Source organism: Nelumbo nucifera, chromosome 1 (genome assembly GCF_055504915.1).
Source record: "Nelumbo nucifera cultivar China Antique chromosome 1, China Antique-T2T, whole genome shotgun sequence".
Taxonomy (NCBI): domain Eukaryota; kingdom Viridiplantae; phylum Streptophyta; class Magnoliopsida; order Proteales; family Nelumbonaceae; genus Nelumbo; species Nelumbo nucifera.
In genome coordinates, this window is record NC_142649.1 from 154,629,106 (window position 1) to 154,645,058 (window position 15,953).

The 15,953-nt window shown below is 37.2% G+C and overlaps 1 protein-coding gene across 6 annotated transcripts in view; it reads right to left on the reverse strand.

Annotated features, from left to right (window-relative positions):
- The window catches only part of LOC104602867 (putative triglyceride lipase), a 171,590-nt gene that overhangs the window by 64,729 nt on the left and 90,908 nt on the right, over nucleotides 1-15,953 (reverse strand). For all 6 annotated transcript variants that reach the window (XR_016080435.1, XR_016080436.1, XR_016080437.1 and 3 more), the window contains exons 15-16: nucleotides 12,537-12,662; nucleotides 11,310-11,390 (exon numbers count right to left, since the gene is read on the reverse strand). Coding sequence is in view for 3 of the 6 variants with exons in the window: in XM_088894798.1 (XP_088750924.1) it covers nucleotides 11,310-11,390; nucleotides 12,537-12,662 (207 nt within the window). In the remaining 3 variants the exon portion in view is untranslated. The remainder of the gene's footprint in view (nucleotides 1-11,309; nucleotides 11,391-12,536; nucleotides 12,663-15,953) is intronic.

The window sequence follows — 15,953 nt, forward strand, 5'->3', positions numbered from 1 at the left end:
AGGGCTCAGATCTCTAAATCCATGACATCTTTCCAGTGTGGTTCTGCTACAGCCTGCTGGTAAGATCTAGGAATGTCTGTGGTAGATAAAACAGCAAAGAAGGAGCGACAGTCCAATGAAAAACCATAACAGTCAGGTAGGCAAGAAATTCTAGAAGAACGACATAAAGTGGGTATAGTGGGTTCAAGGAAAAGATTTGGTGCACTTACTGGGGCAATTGGAGTGACTGGATCAACAACTGGTGGTGGAGCGGAGGGGGATATTAAGACTGAAGAAGGCTGCTGCTTCCTGAAGCAGGTTTGAAGTTGATGTGGAGGAGGCATTGGTATGCTTGAGGTACCAGTAGAGTCAAAGCTGAGCAACAAGGAAATGTAAGGAGTTGGGAATTTTACAATATGTTAAAGAAAAAAGAGACTCTCAAGGAAAACTACATTACAAGACATTCGAATATGTCGAGCCGAAAGATCACAGCAAAGGAATCCCTTATGTTCAGAACTGTACCCCATAAATGTTGGATAGTGTATGCCCTTAGCTCCAATTAGATTGATGTACATATCCATTTATTGTAAATGAATAAAAGTACATAATTGTTTCATGTTATAATTGGTGTGTTTCTGTGTAATTACCCATAAACTAGACACTTATGAGACTCGTATTAGTTTATAATGTTCTCAGCCATTGGATAGACTTGGGGAAGTTTATCCTGCCAAGGCTGACACTGATGTGCTGCCAAAAAGGTTGGGGCAGCCTGTCTCAGCTGCCAGGGTTAGACCCGAAGCACATACAGTGTGTGTTTGTTCGAAACACTAAACCCGAACCAATTCCAGTTATGCCCTGGACGTTGGAGACTGGTGGGCAAAACTAGAAAGTTACACATAACCCCTAGACTCAATTATGGTACTGTACTGGGTGTCGGATTGGGCTGTCTTTGATATGCCAATCAATGAGATCCTTTGGGGGTCAAAACCTAGGTATGTTGGGGAAGTCTGAGAATTCACTCGAGTGGGTGATCATAGTGACAGGATCAACCCCTTTGTCGAACAAAGTGAATGATCGGGACTACACTCTCTCTAATGGAAACCAAAACTGCCGGCAGTCGATTTCAACTGTGTTTGAGATTTGTTTTGCAAAATATATTTATATGATAATATATATATTATGTTTTAAGAAAAATGTTTGCAAAAAGGTTTTAATTCCCGGGACCCATCCAAGCAGAGAGTGCAACACTGCACCTTGCAGTCAGGGGAGAGGTCCTTCCCTGTCGGGCAGTGTTTGGTCATTATGGCTGAGAGGTTAGGTGTAAGAGACCATTGAGGGTTGTTTACCGGATGGACTATAACTCACTTAAGCCCATTATCCTTGGGCCTTCATAGGATGGTTGGACTCAAGGATCATTTAATTGTAAATGTTGGGCCCATTAAGAGCCCATACTGATGGACTCAAGGGTTCACTGTACTTAACAGTGAATTCGGCTAAGCCTTTTCTCAAAGATTGGACCGAACCCATGTGGGCTTATGTAGGGTCATTGCTGGGGACCCCACACTATACAAAGAGAACCAAATGCATAGCAACTACCTAGGGGCGTGAGCCACTTGCTTAATGGGCCTAAAGCCCAAGATTAATTGGATTAATCAAGTGGTCACATAACAGCTTAAGCAGTCATGTGACTTGGGCGAATATGGGTTTGGGTTTGAGTCTAGATCAGCCATTAGGATAAGAGGATAGGTCTTATCCACTTAAAGAGTCCAAATCCAAATAAAGATTTGGATTAGGAACCTCCTAATTCGATTAGGAGTGGTGATCCTTAAGGTTTAAGAATGGAGAGTTCAATCTGCTCCAGATCACTTCTGCTATCAGCTCTTTCTCTCTATTCTTACCACCCCAAAAACCCTAATTTCGACCTCCACTTCTTGGACTGATCTTGATCAGTTCGACCTCTGATTTTTGCAAGAAAAATACAAAGAAAATTCGTGCTCACCTCCCTTGTTTGATCCAAGGTGTTGGATCACAATTTTGCTAAAAACTGTGTCGCTGAACCGTCTTCAATTCAAGTTGCGCCATCTTCAGTGGGAGCTGGTTTTGGAACTCTCTTTGGGCGTGAACCACCACTTTGGGAGCTACGCTTGTGGATTCCGTATCAGGTATATTTCTCCCTTTCTATTGGTTTCAAATCTGGTCTGGTTTCGATACCCGGAAGGGTAAAAGAAAATTTTTGAAATTTCGCCTAGCCATCTAGCATGGTCCAGCCATCCATATGATGGATTCCCCTTCCTTCAATAAAGGCATACAAAGCCACTTGTGTAGTTAACTTTGTGCATTCATGAGGTGGAAGGTGAACAAAACAAGCACAACCAAAAACCTTGAGCATAGATAGATCTAGAGGTTTGTGGAAGAGAGATTGGAAAGGAGAAGAATTATTTAAAATAGAAAAAGAAAGATGATTTATGAGATACACAACAGTGCTGGCCGCCTCCACCCAAAATGAAGAGGGTACATGAGAATCTTGTAGAAGTGTATTGACTACACTTAAAATATGCCCATTCTTTCTTTCTGCTACCCCATTTTGTTGTAGGGTGCCTAGATAGGATTTCTGGGATTGAATTCCATATTGTTTTAAGTAAGTTTGGAAATCCCCATCAAAATACTCTCCGCCTGAATCCGGTCATAGCACACATATCCGAGCATTAAATTGGGTAGTAACCAAGGTTTAAAATGTCGATGCCGATGAAAATGTCGCTTACCAAAATATAGGACATATGTCGAAAATGTCAGAAATGTCGAGGGGAAATATTGTAAAAATTAGAGACATTGTGGAAATATGAAATGATATTTTGTAAAATGATAAAAAAAAGCATTAATACATATTTCAAGACTATTATCTTATTCCCAACCATTATATAAAGCTAAGAAACTAAGGTCAATAACAAATTAGTAAATGACGATCTACTCATTTATTATGCATTTTTGATGTTTTTACAAGGTTATCCGATATTTTCTTTTCTTATTTTTAATTCTGATTTATTAAAAATTCTAATATATTTATTTCACACTAGTAAATAGAAATACATTTATTCTGATTTTTTAAATATTAAAGCTATAATACAATATGTTTTATTATAAATTTAATAAACTGATTCTCCTTTTTGTAGCATTAAGATTATGATAAATTCTGATTTCTTATAAAACTTAATGAATTTATTATGATTTTTAAAACTAAATTTATAATAAATTATGATTTAGTATAAAATTTAAAAATTTTATTCTGATCTTTTATATCAAATGTAGAATATGACTTATTATAAAATTTAATAAACATTTTCTGATTTTAATAAATATTTTAAAAATACTAACTAGTTAATATTTTATTACTTGAAAAATATTTTATGTTTTATATTATAAAGTAATTAATTTATTCTTTTGTTTTTATTTTTTGTTAATTCTTTTTTATAAATATTTTATCAAAATACCAACTAGTTAACATTTTCTGATTTTTATTTTTGTTTTCTAATGAACATTGTAATTTTATCTCAAATATTAATTTTCTTATTATTTATTCATTTTAGTGGCTTTTGTAGTGAGGGTCTACATTATTGTTGTAGACCTTCATGTACTGTAATAAGAGTGAAATAAAGATTCTATTTATAAGTTTTCATTTATGAGGTCTATAATATTACAATAGACCCTCTTGCATTGTAACATGTTTATATAATGATGTTTTAAAGATTCCATTTTAGGGCTTGCTATTGTGATGGTCTATAGGCTTCCATTGATCATCAGGGACTATAGCAAGTCTTTAAAGTTTAAATAAACTTAAGTTAAGGCTGAGGTTTCAATTTCATTCGAATGAACTTCAGCTTCCTCAAATGTCGAAGAGACGCAGAGTGTATCTACAACCAGTGAGCAGCAAACCAGCACTCAATGAAGCCCTTCAAGAACAAAATAGAAGATGATGAAGAGTATTCACCTTCTCGACCTTGAGTTCACACCTTCTGCTGCCCTCTCTCTCTCTCTACTTTTTTCCTATGTTTTTCATGGTTATTCACCGTGAGAGAGAAATAGGATTATTGCATATATGAATCAAGATAAGAGAAATTTCTTCAAAGTTTCATAAGCTGAACATCCTGCTTCCAAGAAAAAGATATTTCAGCGCATGACCACTCTTGTGCTTGGTTAGATCCTGAAGTTGTACTCCAGCTCTAGGTACACAAGCTAAAACATAAAACCCTCTTCTTTTTCCCCTTTAATGTCTCTTTTTGTTTAATATGAGATGTTTGTAGTTCAAATATATGCTAAGTTGTCGACATATACTTGGAAATATTTTGATATATTATATATTTTTTTTTGTTTTTTGGAATGATATTGTCAACATTTACCGAAATGGTCGAAATATCGACCGACATATTGTATTTTTTTTTTTAATTCATGTAAAATTTATGTCGCTGGGTCTCGACACCGACATATGTCGAGCGACATTTCTGACATTTCGCGACATTTTAAACCATGGTAGTAACATAACCATGAAAGTGCTAAAATACAGAGTAAAGTTCAGATTTCTTTCGAAGAAAATAAAGCCAAGTGAAATGAGTGCAGTCATCAATAAAGGTTAGAAAGTACTTATAACCCAGCTGTGAAACAACAGGAGACGACCAAACATCACTATGTATTAAGTAAAAAGGGACTGTAGAAACGAGTGCAGCCTTATTCTTCTCAAACTCCAAAGCAAATAGTTGCCCTAGTCTATGCCCCTTCCCCTTCATCTCCCCAATTTGCCGGTCCTGTCTCAAATAGCAGTCAAAAGTGAATGAGACAATGTTACCTTCCTCTACAAGTTGGCCAACTAAAATCAAATTGGTAGTGAGCTTGGGTACAAATAAAGTTTTGGATAAATGAAATGGAGATGACTTAGAAGTAGATAAATACAAATCAACACATCCAAGTATATCTAATTTCTCACCATTAGCAATGACAATGTGTTTATTGAGAAGATGGAGTTTGGGATACTGACCAAGTGTGGCCCCTGTCATATGGTTAGAGGCTCCTAGGTCAATATACCAAAGGTGATTTGGTGAGGGACAATAGGTCGGTGACTTACCAGACAGACCAATAGCAGAGAAGGCTGAGGAGATGACCGAGGACATGAGCTGTCGAATTCGTTCTTCAGACATGCCACCAGAAGTGTCATTTTGGCCAGCCATTGAAATAATGGAGGATGCAGCATCTGATCCATCTATATCAGTCTGATAGGCCTTGTAGCTTCCTTTCTTCTGATTTGATCCACCACTTTTCTAAGGCCAAGTAGGACATTAAGTAATGATATGGCCAAACTGCTCACAATAACTGCATGTATTCTTTTTCTTGCAATGGGAGACAGCGTGCCCAAACTCCTTACACTCATAGAACTGTACTTTAGAGAAGTCCTTCCCCTTCAGTTTTGTTGCCAAGAAGACAGTACTAATGTTGGAACCTTTTAGCAAATCTGGTTTCAGCTCTGAGAATTTCCCCAAGAATAGTATCCAAGTCAGGAAGTGTTCCTCGGCTTAGGATATTATATCTGACAACTTCAAATTCAAGCCTGAAATGCATAATCTTCCTTCTATCAAAGTGTTCCTTCATATACTTCACACAACATTCTAACGGATCCTTTCCCATGTGTACTAACTCATACTCTGTCCAAAGGTTAATAAACCCTGCTTAATATTCTTGGACCTTCCTTTCTCCTTGATAGTATGAGAAGATGTCAACCTCTATCTGATACTGTCTAGAGGTGTTTGATTGTTGATATACTTTCTCAAGATACTCATACATCTCATAGGTAGTCATGTATCTGTTTTGGAATGGTAAAATACTGATATGTTTCATTCTATTGCCAATGGGCATATTTATACAGTAAGCTGCTGCAATAAATAGAAAGAAAGAAAAAGAGAAAGAAAGAAAAATAGAAAGAAAAGAAAATAGAAAGAAGAAAAAATAGAAAGAAGAGAAAATAGAAAGAAGAGAAAATAGAAAGAAAAAACTTTCTAAATCAATCCTTCCACAATCCTAGGAATATATACAATTCTATTTTCAGATCTGAACCAGTAACCCCACGTTTTCCAACACTCCCCCTCAAGCTGGTGAATAGAGATCCTCCATTCCCAGCTTGGCTATAATTCTCCGAAAGTCTGTACTATTGAGCCCTTTAGTAAGTACATCGGCCAGTTGTCCTTTCGTAGACACATAGGGAGTGCAAATCAACTTGCTGTCCAGTTTCTCTTTTATAAAGTGTCGGTCAATTTCGATGTGCTTCGTCCTGTCATGTTGAACAAGATTGTGAGCAATATTGATGGCTGACTTGTTGTCACAATATAGTTTCATAGGCTCTTCTCGTGGAATCTTCAGGTCTTCTAAAATTATCTTCAACTAGGGTAGTTCACACACTCCTTGTGCCATAGCCCTGAATTCTACCTTTGCACTTGACCGAGCCACTACATTTTGCTTCTTACTCCTCCAAGTGACTAAATTTCCTCCTAAGAAGGTACAGTAACCAGAAATGGATCGTCTATCTACTGGAGATCCTGCATAATCGGCATCTATATATGCTTCAAGGGTCAGTCCTCCATTTCTTCTGAATAAAATTCCTTTTCCTGGATTGGCTTTCAAATAGTGTAGAATTCGATGAGCAGCCTGCAAATGAACATCTTTAGGATTATGCATAAACTGACTTATTACACTTACAGCATATGCAATATCCGGTCGTGTATGTGCAAGATAAATGAGTTTTCCAACTAGTCTTTGGAACATCTCCTTGTCTACACTTGCATTCTCGTTGGCTTCTCCAAGTTTATGATTGGGATCTATAGGCGTGGAAGCTGATTTACATGCCATATTTCCTGTTTCTCTCAAAAGATCAACAACATACTTTTGTTGAGAGATAAAGATGCCTTGTTTAGAATGTGCAACTTCAATTCCGAGAAAATACTTTAGTCTCCCCAAGTCTTTTATCTCAAATTCTCTGGTTCCTTTTCTCAGTGTAATAGGTAGGTCATACTCATACTCAGACTGTGAAGGTGTAGGTTCAGGATCTAAGCATCCCTCAGTTCTAGGATTAGGAGTTGAATCTTGGACTTGCATAGGTTGAGGATCTGGATTTTTCCTCCTAGAGTAAACCTGGATATATCTCACATTATCATGCACATCATTCGTGGGGTTAATAGTGTTCGAATTTGGTTAAATGGTCGAGTTGTTTGACTCTTTTTGAGAGTCGAGAATGTGGGGCTCAGAGGAGTGTGACTCAGAGGGATGTGATTCTTGACGATTGAATGTCTGTGAGGAGGGTAATACATCTAGGGAGAGTAGATCCGAGGCCTTATCTTCCATTAATGAGGGCTCCCCCTGAAGATAAGGTTGAGTGAAAAAAGATTTTCCTTCCTGAAATGTGACATCGATGGAGATGTAGAATTTTCTGGTGGCTGGATGATAACATTTATAACCTTTCTGAGTTGGGGAATATCCCAAGAAGACACACCTGATTGCTCATGGGTCTAATTTTCCCTTATTATGAACATGAACAAAGGCAGTGCAACCAAAAATTCTTGGGGTGAGATTATTTGAGGCTCGAATATCAGGGTAAAATTGAGAAAGGACTTGTATTGGGCTTCGGTTGTCAAGAACTTTAGATGGTAGTTTATTTATGGTGTAGGCAGCAGGAAGGACAGCTTCCCCCCAATATTGTTTTGGCACCTAATTTTGAAAGAGAAAGACTCGGGTGGTTTGCAAAATATGGCCATTTTTTCTCTCAGCTACCCCATTCTGTTGGGGAGGATTCATGCACAATGCCTTCTTTTTGAAAAAATGGGGACAAATTCTGATTAAATCTGTAGCATTATCAGATTGAAACCTTTTAATTCTCACACCAAACTGAGTTTGGACCATGTTATGAAAGTTGGGAAGAATCGTACCCACATTAGATTTAGACTTAAGAAGAAAAATCCATGTGACCCTAGTGCAATCATCAATAAAGGTGACGAACCATCTGGAACCAGTAATGTTGGGAATTTGAGAAGGGCCCCATATATCCGAATGAATCAAATAAAAAGGAGTTGAAGATCTTTTATTGCTGATTGGGAAAGAAACCCTTTTGTGCTTAGCAAGCTCACAAACATCACAATGAAAGGTTTCAACATCAATCCCTTTAAACAAGGAAGGAAGCATTGTTTTTAAAACAGGAAATGAAGGATGACTGAACCGAAAGTGATGACGCCAAATTAAATCTTTATTGGAGGTAGATAAGGATGACTCGTGTGTGACATGCATAAGAGTGTGAGATGGTATGCTGGTTTCTTCAAGGTAGTAGAGTCCATCCCTTTCCTTAGCAAGTCCAATCTTCTTCCCCAAAACCTGGTCCTGAAATACACAGAAAGAAGGAAAGAACACAACATTGCAGTTCACATCCTGGGTGAGTTTATGTATAGAGATAAGGCTAGTGGATAACTTAGGAACAAGAAGCACATTTTTACGTAATAGGGATGGAGTAATTTGAATATTCGCAATCCCTGCCACTGTGGTAAAAGAACCATCAGCAACAGAAATTTTTCTATTACTAGGACAAGGTGTATAGGTGAGAAAATGTAGTGAAGAGGGTGTCATGTGGTCAATAGCTCCAGAATCAAGAATCCATGGAAAAACACTAGCCGAGACATGTAATCCTAGAGATAAAGACTCAACTGAGAGAGCAAGAGAGGTAGAACCACTTCCTGGTTTCATGGATTTCAGGAAACTCCTTAGCCTTTCAATTTCTTCATCATTAAATGGCCCCTGACTTGAGTGTTCTTGCTGCGGGATTGTGGAGACATTATGGGCCTGTTGAACTGCTTTCGAAACTCCTCGATTTCCCCATTCCTTGTTGGATGTGGGAGGTTTCCCATGAAGTTTCCAGCACCGATCTTTCGTGTGTCTGGGCTTCTTGCAATAGGTGCACCAGAGGTTATCGTTAGAGTCACGGGTGGTTGTGTCACGAGCCAAGTTGTGATTGTTCTCACCCTTTGAACCACTGTAACTTCCTCCCCTTGCCACCATGGCTGAGCCTTCGGGATCTTTAGGCTCAAGCATGATTCCACGACGGCTTTCCTCGGCTCTGACAAGGGCTATGACTTCATTCAATGGAGGCACTTCTGCTTTGCCAAGAATTTGTATTCGAACCTGATCAAATTCAGCATTCAGTCCGACCAAAAAATCATACACCCTATCTCTTTCAATAAAATTCTTCAAGATCACAGCATCATCTGCGCACTTTGTCTCAAGAACCCGATAATGATCAAGCTCATGCCATAAATTTTGCAACAGATTTGCATACTCTGTAACACTCCTGCTCCCTTGTTTGGCCGCCACAGTCTTCACTTTGACCTCATAGACACGAGCAGCGTCATGGGCTTTGGAATAGGTTTGTCGGACAACATCCCAAATAGCCTTTGCAGAGGGAAGAAACATACAAGTATCACTGATCTCTGGTGTCATTGAACTCCACAACCATGACATAATCATGGAGTCCTCTTCGTCCCAAGCATCAAAATTTGGCTCGCCCAACCTTGGTCCTGTTCCAAGGAGGTGACTAATTTTTCCTTTTCCCTGCAAATAGGTACGCACTAGTTGTAACCACTTCAAGTAATTTTGGCCATTCAGTCTATATGTTGCCTGAATATTCTGCAAATCACCAGTGTGAGGATGAGAATTTGTTGCTCCTTCATCGGTTTAGACGGGAGCACTTGTTGCAGTCATGTCAGACATTGTTAATGGAGGAAAAATAAGGCCAGCGGGAAAGGAGAATAAAGGAACACTTCTGGTTACAGATCAACACTGAAGGCCAGAAGAGAAAAACACAAAAAACTGGCAATGAAGGCCGAAAAAATCTCAAGGTTGACAAACCTAGAGCTCTGATACCATGTTTTGGAATGGTAGAATACTGATATGTTTCATTCTATTGCCAATGGGCATATTTATACAGTAAGCTGCTGCAATAAATAGAAAGAAAGAAAAATAGAAAGAAAAGAAAATAGAAAGAAGAAAAAATAGAAAGAAGAGAAAATAGAAAGTACAAAAATAGAAAGAAAGAAATAGAAAGAAAAAACTTTCTAAATCAATCCTTCCATAATCCTAGAAATATATACAATTCCATTTTCAGATCTGAACCAGTAACCCCACGTTTTCCAACAGTATCCTCTCATAGGGGCTGCAATGTCTGTTTCAACTGATCCTAGGATCCATGATGCGATTTTCGCATTATCAATTTTCCACTGATTAAGACCCTTAATATCTGAATCATCAGGTTGAGCTACTAATCCATCCAGATATCCCCAAAGACCTTTTGCCTCAACATGAAATTGACAATTAAACTTCCATAGTGCATAGTTCGTACCATTAACCTTAATAGGGAGAACCTCCATCCTTTCTAATGCTATTGAATCACAAGAGATAGAAAACCACACTTCTAAGCAAAGGATAGGGTTCAAATCAGAAGAAAGAAAGAGGTCCCTTTCAACTGATGTCCAGAAAAGGAAACTGTAAGGGTCTGCCGAACTCAGAAGTGGATCAAAACCCTTCTAAATCAAATCTGATCCCATCCAAACCAAGTAGAATCAGTAGATCTGCTCTGGGCGACACTAGATCTAAAGTTTCAGCCTGATCCAATGTCTCTACAAGGAGATCCAACAAAAAAGAGAAATCTGATGGCGCAACAGTCCAGAAAAATTGTCTGTAGAGTTCTGATCAAAGGCTGCCTCAGGGGAGGGATTCAAGGGCACTCGAGAGCCTCCCAAATACTGTTAGGGAGTACTCTAGATAGCATAAAAGAAAAGGGTTGAAAAAGGGTTAAATGCAGATCAGATCGTGACCTGCTCTAATACCATGTCAAAGTCAGATCGGAAAGACAGAGAGAGAGAGAGAGAGAACACAGCAGATTGGTAGGTGTGACACATAGTGACTGTCGACACCCTAAAAGAGATATTTATATTAAAAAAAAGTAAAAGGACAAATCTGCCCTTAGTGTACAAAGAAAGAGTGCATAAAATAGATATTCAACAAAAGAAGTAAAAGTACAAAAATAGCCCTGCGGCTAGATCTTCTCATTGTCTCTAATTTCCAGCAGGGAGAGTTCAAATCATCTCTCCTTTACCGTTGACTGAAAGTTTCATCTCTCTCTCTCCTATCTATCTATCTATCTCTCTATCTACTTAAGTTTTTAGCAATACAATTAAGCTCAAAATTTGTCAACTGGTAATGTTGTCTTCTATTATTGTTGAAAGTTTCAGGAAGAAAGAAAAGTTAAGAGCACGTACAAATTCACTAACGAGTACATCAGGTGTAGACTCCCCAATCACATCACCTTGGTATCCATCTGCTGAAAGTTCTATGTTTGCCTGAAATTAACAATGTCATCTAGTAAGTAATTTCTATTTATCTGTTAATTTTCAGCATTATGACAAATAGCTTAACTTTGCATTCTCCATATCTATATCTATATATAGAAAGGCAGAACAGGATTCATCTAGCTGACCCCATATAGTTGGGATGTATAATTGGTAAACCAGTAAAAGATCATTGGACAAAGAAAATAATACAGAGAACAAGGGAAAATGAAGAAGAGAACTATAAAATAGAAGTTAATACAAACATGTCAGTCAACAACCGTTTAACTCAAGTTTTCAGCTGTACAATGAAGCCCAAAATTTGTCCAGTGATGTTCTCTATCATTATTGAAAGTTTTAAGTAAGAAAAGACAGAAAAATCTCATTATAAGGATAGTTTTATGAGCTTATTTTGGAAATCCATGAAGATTGTCTAATACATGTCAAGAGAAAACAAGATATTAATCATGCAAGGAAAGATAACACTAATCAAAAGTGCCTTGTCAAATCTCCCTACTTATTTCAGGTTATTGAAGCAGCTCCAATGTCAATGTGAGAAAGATAGAGGAAATACAAAAATCTTTTCTAGCAGGACAAGGGGATAAAAAGAAGTTTCATGTAGTCAAATCATGGTGGATAGAGGGTATGGAAAGGCTGGCTGTTCCAAGTCTAATGAACTAGAAGCTTCTCAGGAAATGGTTATGAAGGTTTGGGAAGGAAGGAGCCTTACAGCAGAAGCAACTAGTAGATAAATACAATCCTTGTAACAGCAGTTGGGACAAAGCAAGTTTCTTGCTTATTAGGTTTACATGTTGAAAGAGATTACCAAATGCGGAAAGGCCATGGAAACTTTATCTGAGCCTCACATATTTCAGCAATGGTTCTCCATTATCCCAAATTTTGAAGACTTTGATAGCTGCTTTTTAATTTGAGCTCCCTTCTTGATCTTATGGATAATACTGTCTAGACACTTTCGTTTTCTTGGGTGTTTTCTCAATACATATTTATTTTTTGTATTTTTTACTTAGTATTATTGTTCAAAATTTATTTTTCTTTTGATAAAACAATTATTTGGTAGCCCAATAAATAAATAGAGGGCAAGCTCGACAACTAGAGGAAAAAGTCAATAACACACGGAGTTCAGAACCAATTACCCACCAAAGCATCCTTTAAATCTCCAACTGCAAAATAAATAGGTTGAGCTACGTGGCAATAGCCCATAAGCCGAGGAACTGTTGGGATAATATCTCTATGATTGACAATTCTCCAGCTATCTTTAACTTTCTGCAAGTAGCAGTTCTAAGAGATTGGTAAGGATAAACCAGACTGAAGATAAATAGCTGACATGAAGAGAATTGCACTCAAATCCGAATTACACAGAATCATAATAATAAATTGATAGTAAATTGCTTCAAAGTTCAAATGTATAATGCATCTATAATAAGCTGTTCCAAAATATATCCTATATATTGCAAAGAAATTGATATGTGCATCATTTGGAGGTAGAATCAATATAGGGTTTTTTTTAATATTTCTTATTTTTTCTATTATAGGGCTACTGTGGTTATTTTTCTTAGTGTTAATAGGGTCAGGCCAGGAATTTATGTTAATCTAGTTATAGTGAATTATGTCTTAAGTTTTTATGGTCATAAGTAGAAAAGGAGTTAACATATCATCTTCAGATTGAGAATTACCAATGGCAATTCCATAATTTTTCTGATTCTATTCTATTAAAGAGTTGGCCAACCCATAAGAACCTTAAAATATGTTTTCGAATACACATTTTGGATAGAGAGTGAACTGAAAGTCATTTCTTGATACTGTAATCTGTCTTCAGTGTTTTTCCTCTGTGTTAACTAGAATCCCTAGTTCTCTCTCTTCTCTCTACTTTCTCTCTTCTAGTTTGTTATCCTCCTGCAAGTCTGAAATCTTCCAGCATTCCAGAAACTTTATCTTCATTTATAGTACATCACTTAACCTGAATCACCCATTCCTATATCCCAAGTAAACTCCTCGCTCTTTTTTTCCAAAAAAAGGTAAAACAAACTCTTCACTCTTGTTAGAGTTGGTCAAGTAAGGGTAGATTAGTCTTTTCATTATGTGATGATGTGGCAATTATGTTTTAACTTTTTTAGTTCACTTGTCCCATACTTAAGTAGGGGCATATTTGACCTTGTACTCTAATTATATTATAATAGAGATTATGGTCAACTAGTATGGTTAATCTCTCTAGTTTGACAGCTTCTTCTTCTTCTTCTTCTTCTTCTTCTTCTCTCTCTCTCTTTCTCGGAACAGGACTAGTCTGAACCATTAAAACAACTCCTTACCATTTTTTTGAAAAAAAAAATGTAACTTCTTTCTCTATTTTTATTAATTTCATTGAATTCCACATATGCCCAAAGAGAGAGAATCTCTCTCTGAAACATCTCACTCTACACTGGGTAAAAACCACCTCTTATCAGTTTTACCCCTTTAGGGGGTGTTTGTCAATGTGAATTGTTTTTCTTGTTGCAAGTTTCAAAAGCAAATCAAAACCATCTTGTTTAAAAACAAATTCGGTCTTAATACATAAACACAGAAAATGTTCTTGGTCATATGTGTTTTTGTTTCCAAAACTGAAACCCAAAACATTTTTCTGAATTTCTGGTTTAAAGAACATGTTTTCATCTGGATAGTTAATAATCACGTTTCATAAATCACATAATATCTTATTAAAAATTTGTTTTTTTTACCATTATTTTGATGGTTTCAAAAACATGAATTGTTTTTTGAGACAAATCATCTTCTTTCGGCTTCTCAAAACAGAAAAACAGTTCAAGAACATGTTTTTGTTTTTTTTTTACTGATGTGGCGGTTTCAGAAACAAATTAAAATAAAAAAAACAGTCATAGAACACCCCCTTAGTTTTTCATTTTAAACATACCTACAAAACCTTTTTAAGAGATTCGTTCCCAACCATAAGATTTTTTTTGAGTGCAACAGTTCTGAATTTTATTGAGATGAAAAATTGAAGAGTACAAAATGTTTATCTACATTCCCTTCAAGGTCGCTAGCCTTGGTTAACCACCTATTCTGAATTCATTATACTCACCCCAAGAGCATCTGATTTCTTAATTCCCCTTCTTTCACCAAATTATCAGCCAACCCATTAGTGCAATGTTGTACCCAAGTAGCAAAGGCTGTTAACTCTGTGATTATCTTAATGCATGCCTGTACCATCAAGGACCCTCCTTATTTTCCTTCAGCCACCCAACTCCAACACACGAATCTCCTTCAATTATGAGATTTCCATAAGTCAGCACTCTTGCCCATCTTAATTCTTCTAATACCACCCAAGTAGCAAAGCCCTAGTTGAGTTTCCAATTAAAACTGTCCCAGAGTATAGAGTTAATACGTTTCCTTCCCAATTTCAAAACATTCCCCCCACTCCAGCAGGGCCCGGATTTTCAAGACTGCAGCCAACCAAATTAACCTTTGTGTTGTAATTCTATTAGTTTGTGCCACAAGGGCACTCTTGTAATTTTATGTTTTTATTTCTGCTTTTGAACCCCTAAAACTTTCCTCTCTTCTCAGTTCTCTGTACTCTCTACCCTTCTCTTCTCCTTCTTCTACCTTGATTTCTCTTGCTTAATACTTCATAAATGCTTTAGGTGGTGAGCTCCATCTAACTAATACATCACCTCTAGCCAAGGACATTTCAGCCACCTCCTTCCAATTTCTTAGGATGTCTTCAGTTGTAAATGGATTAAATTTTTCCAAGGTCTTGACCCAATGTGCCACCTTGATAGATATGTTTTCAATGGTATCTTCGATGCCCACCTTATCTTTGAATATTCTTACGTTTTTTTCTTCCTAAACACACCAAATCACCGCAGCTCTCATGCATCTCCACATAATCTTGCCTCTCTTTCTAGTTTGGAAGAAGAATGAAGAACCAAAGAAGCTGCTAAAGTCACTGGGAGGAGACCACTTGCATCCGAAAAGAACAAAAAGAATCCCCATATAGCAGACTATAGCAGACACATAATTAGAAGAGATTACTAGGTGGAAAGTACTTCCACCATTTTCTTTGCACAGGAATACACACATGGAGAGATACACAAGTAAGCTTCCTCCTTTGAAGGTTGCCACAGGTATTGATCTTATTATGGAAGACCTCCAAACAAAAGACTTGAATCTTAGGTGGTACTAGTCCTGTCCAAATGGCACTCCCAATCTTAAGATATCAAGATTTCAAACTTTTAAAAGTTCTAAGCTTTGCTAAACTTTTATCCAAAGAAACCCTCCCAGGTCAAATTGCAAGGCCCTAACAACCCCCACATAACTTTTCTTCACCATTGTTTACATGATTTTTTATTCTTGTATCATTCCCTTATCCCAAAGTGAAGTATGTGCTCAGAGGAACAGTAGGGCCATCCCATTTTATTATCATAAATGGGAGAAGTTATCAGGACGTTTGCAAGCTAGGGATGTCAATCAAAAAACCAAAATTAGGTCGTGAGTTCAGGCCACTATAAGACAAGCCTAAGATTACTAGGCAGCTTGCTAAATGATTAGACAAGAAATTAAAAATCA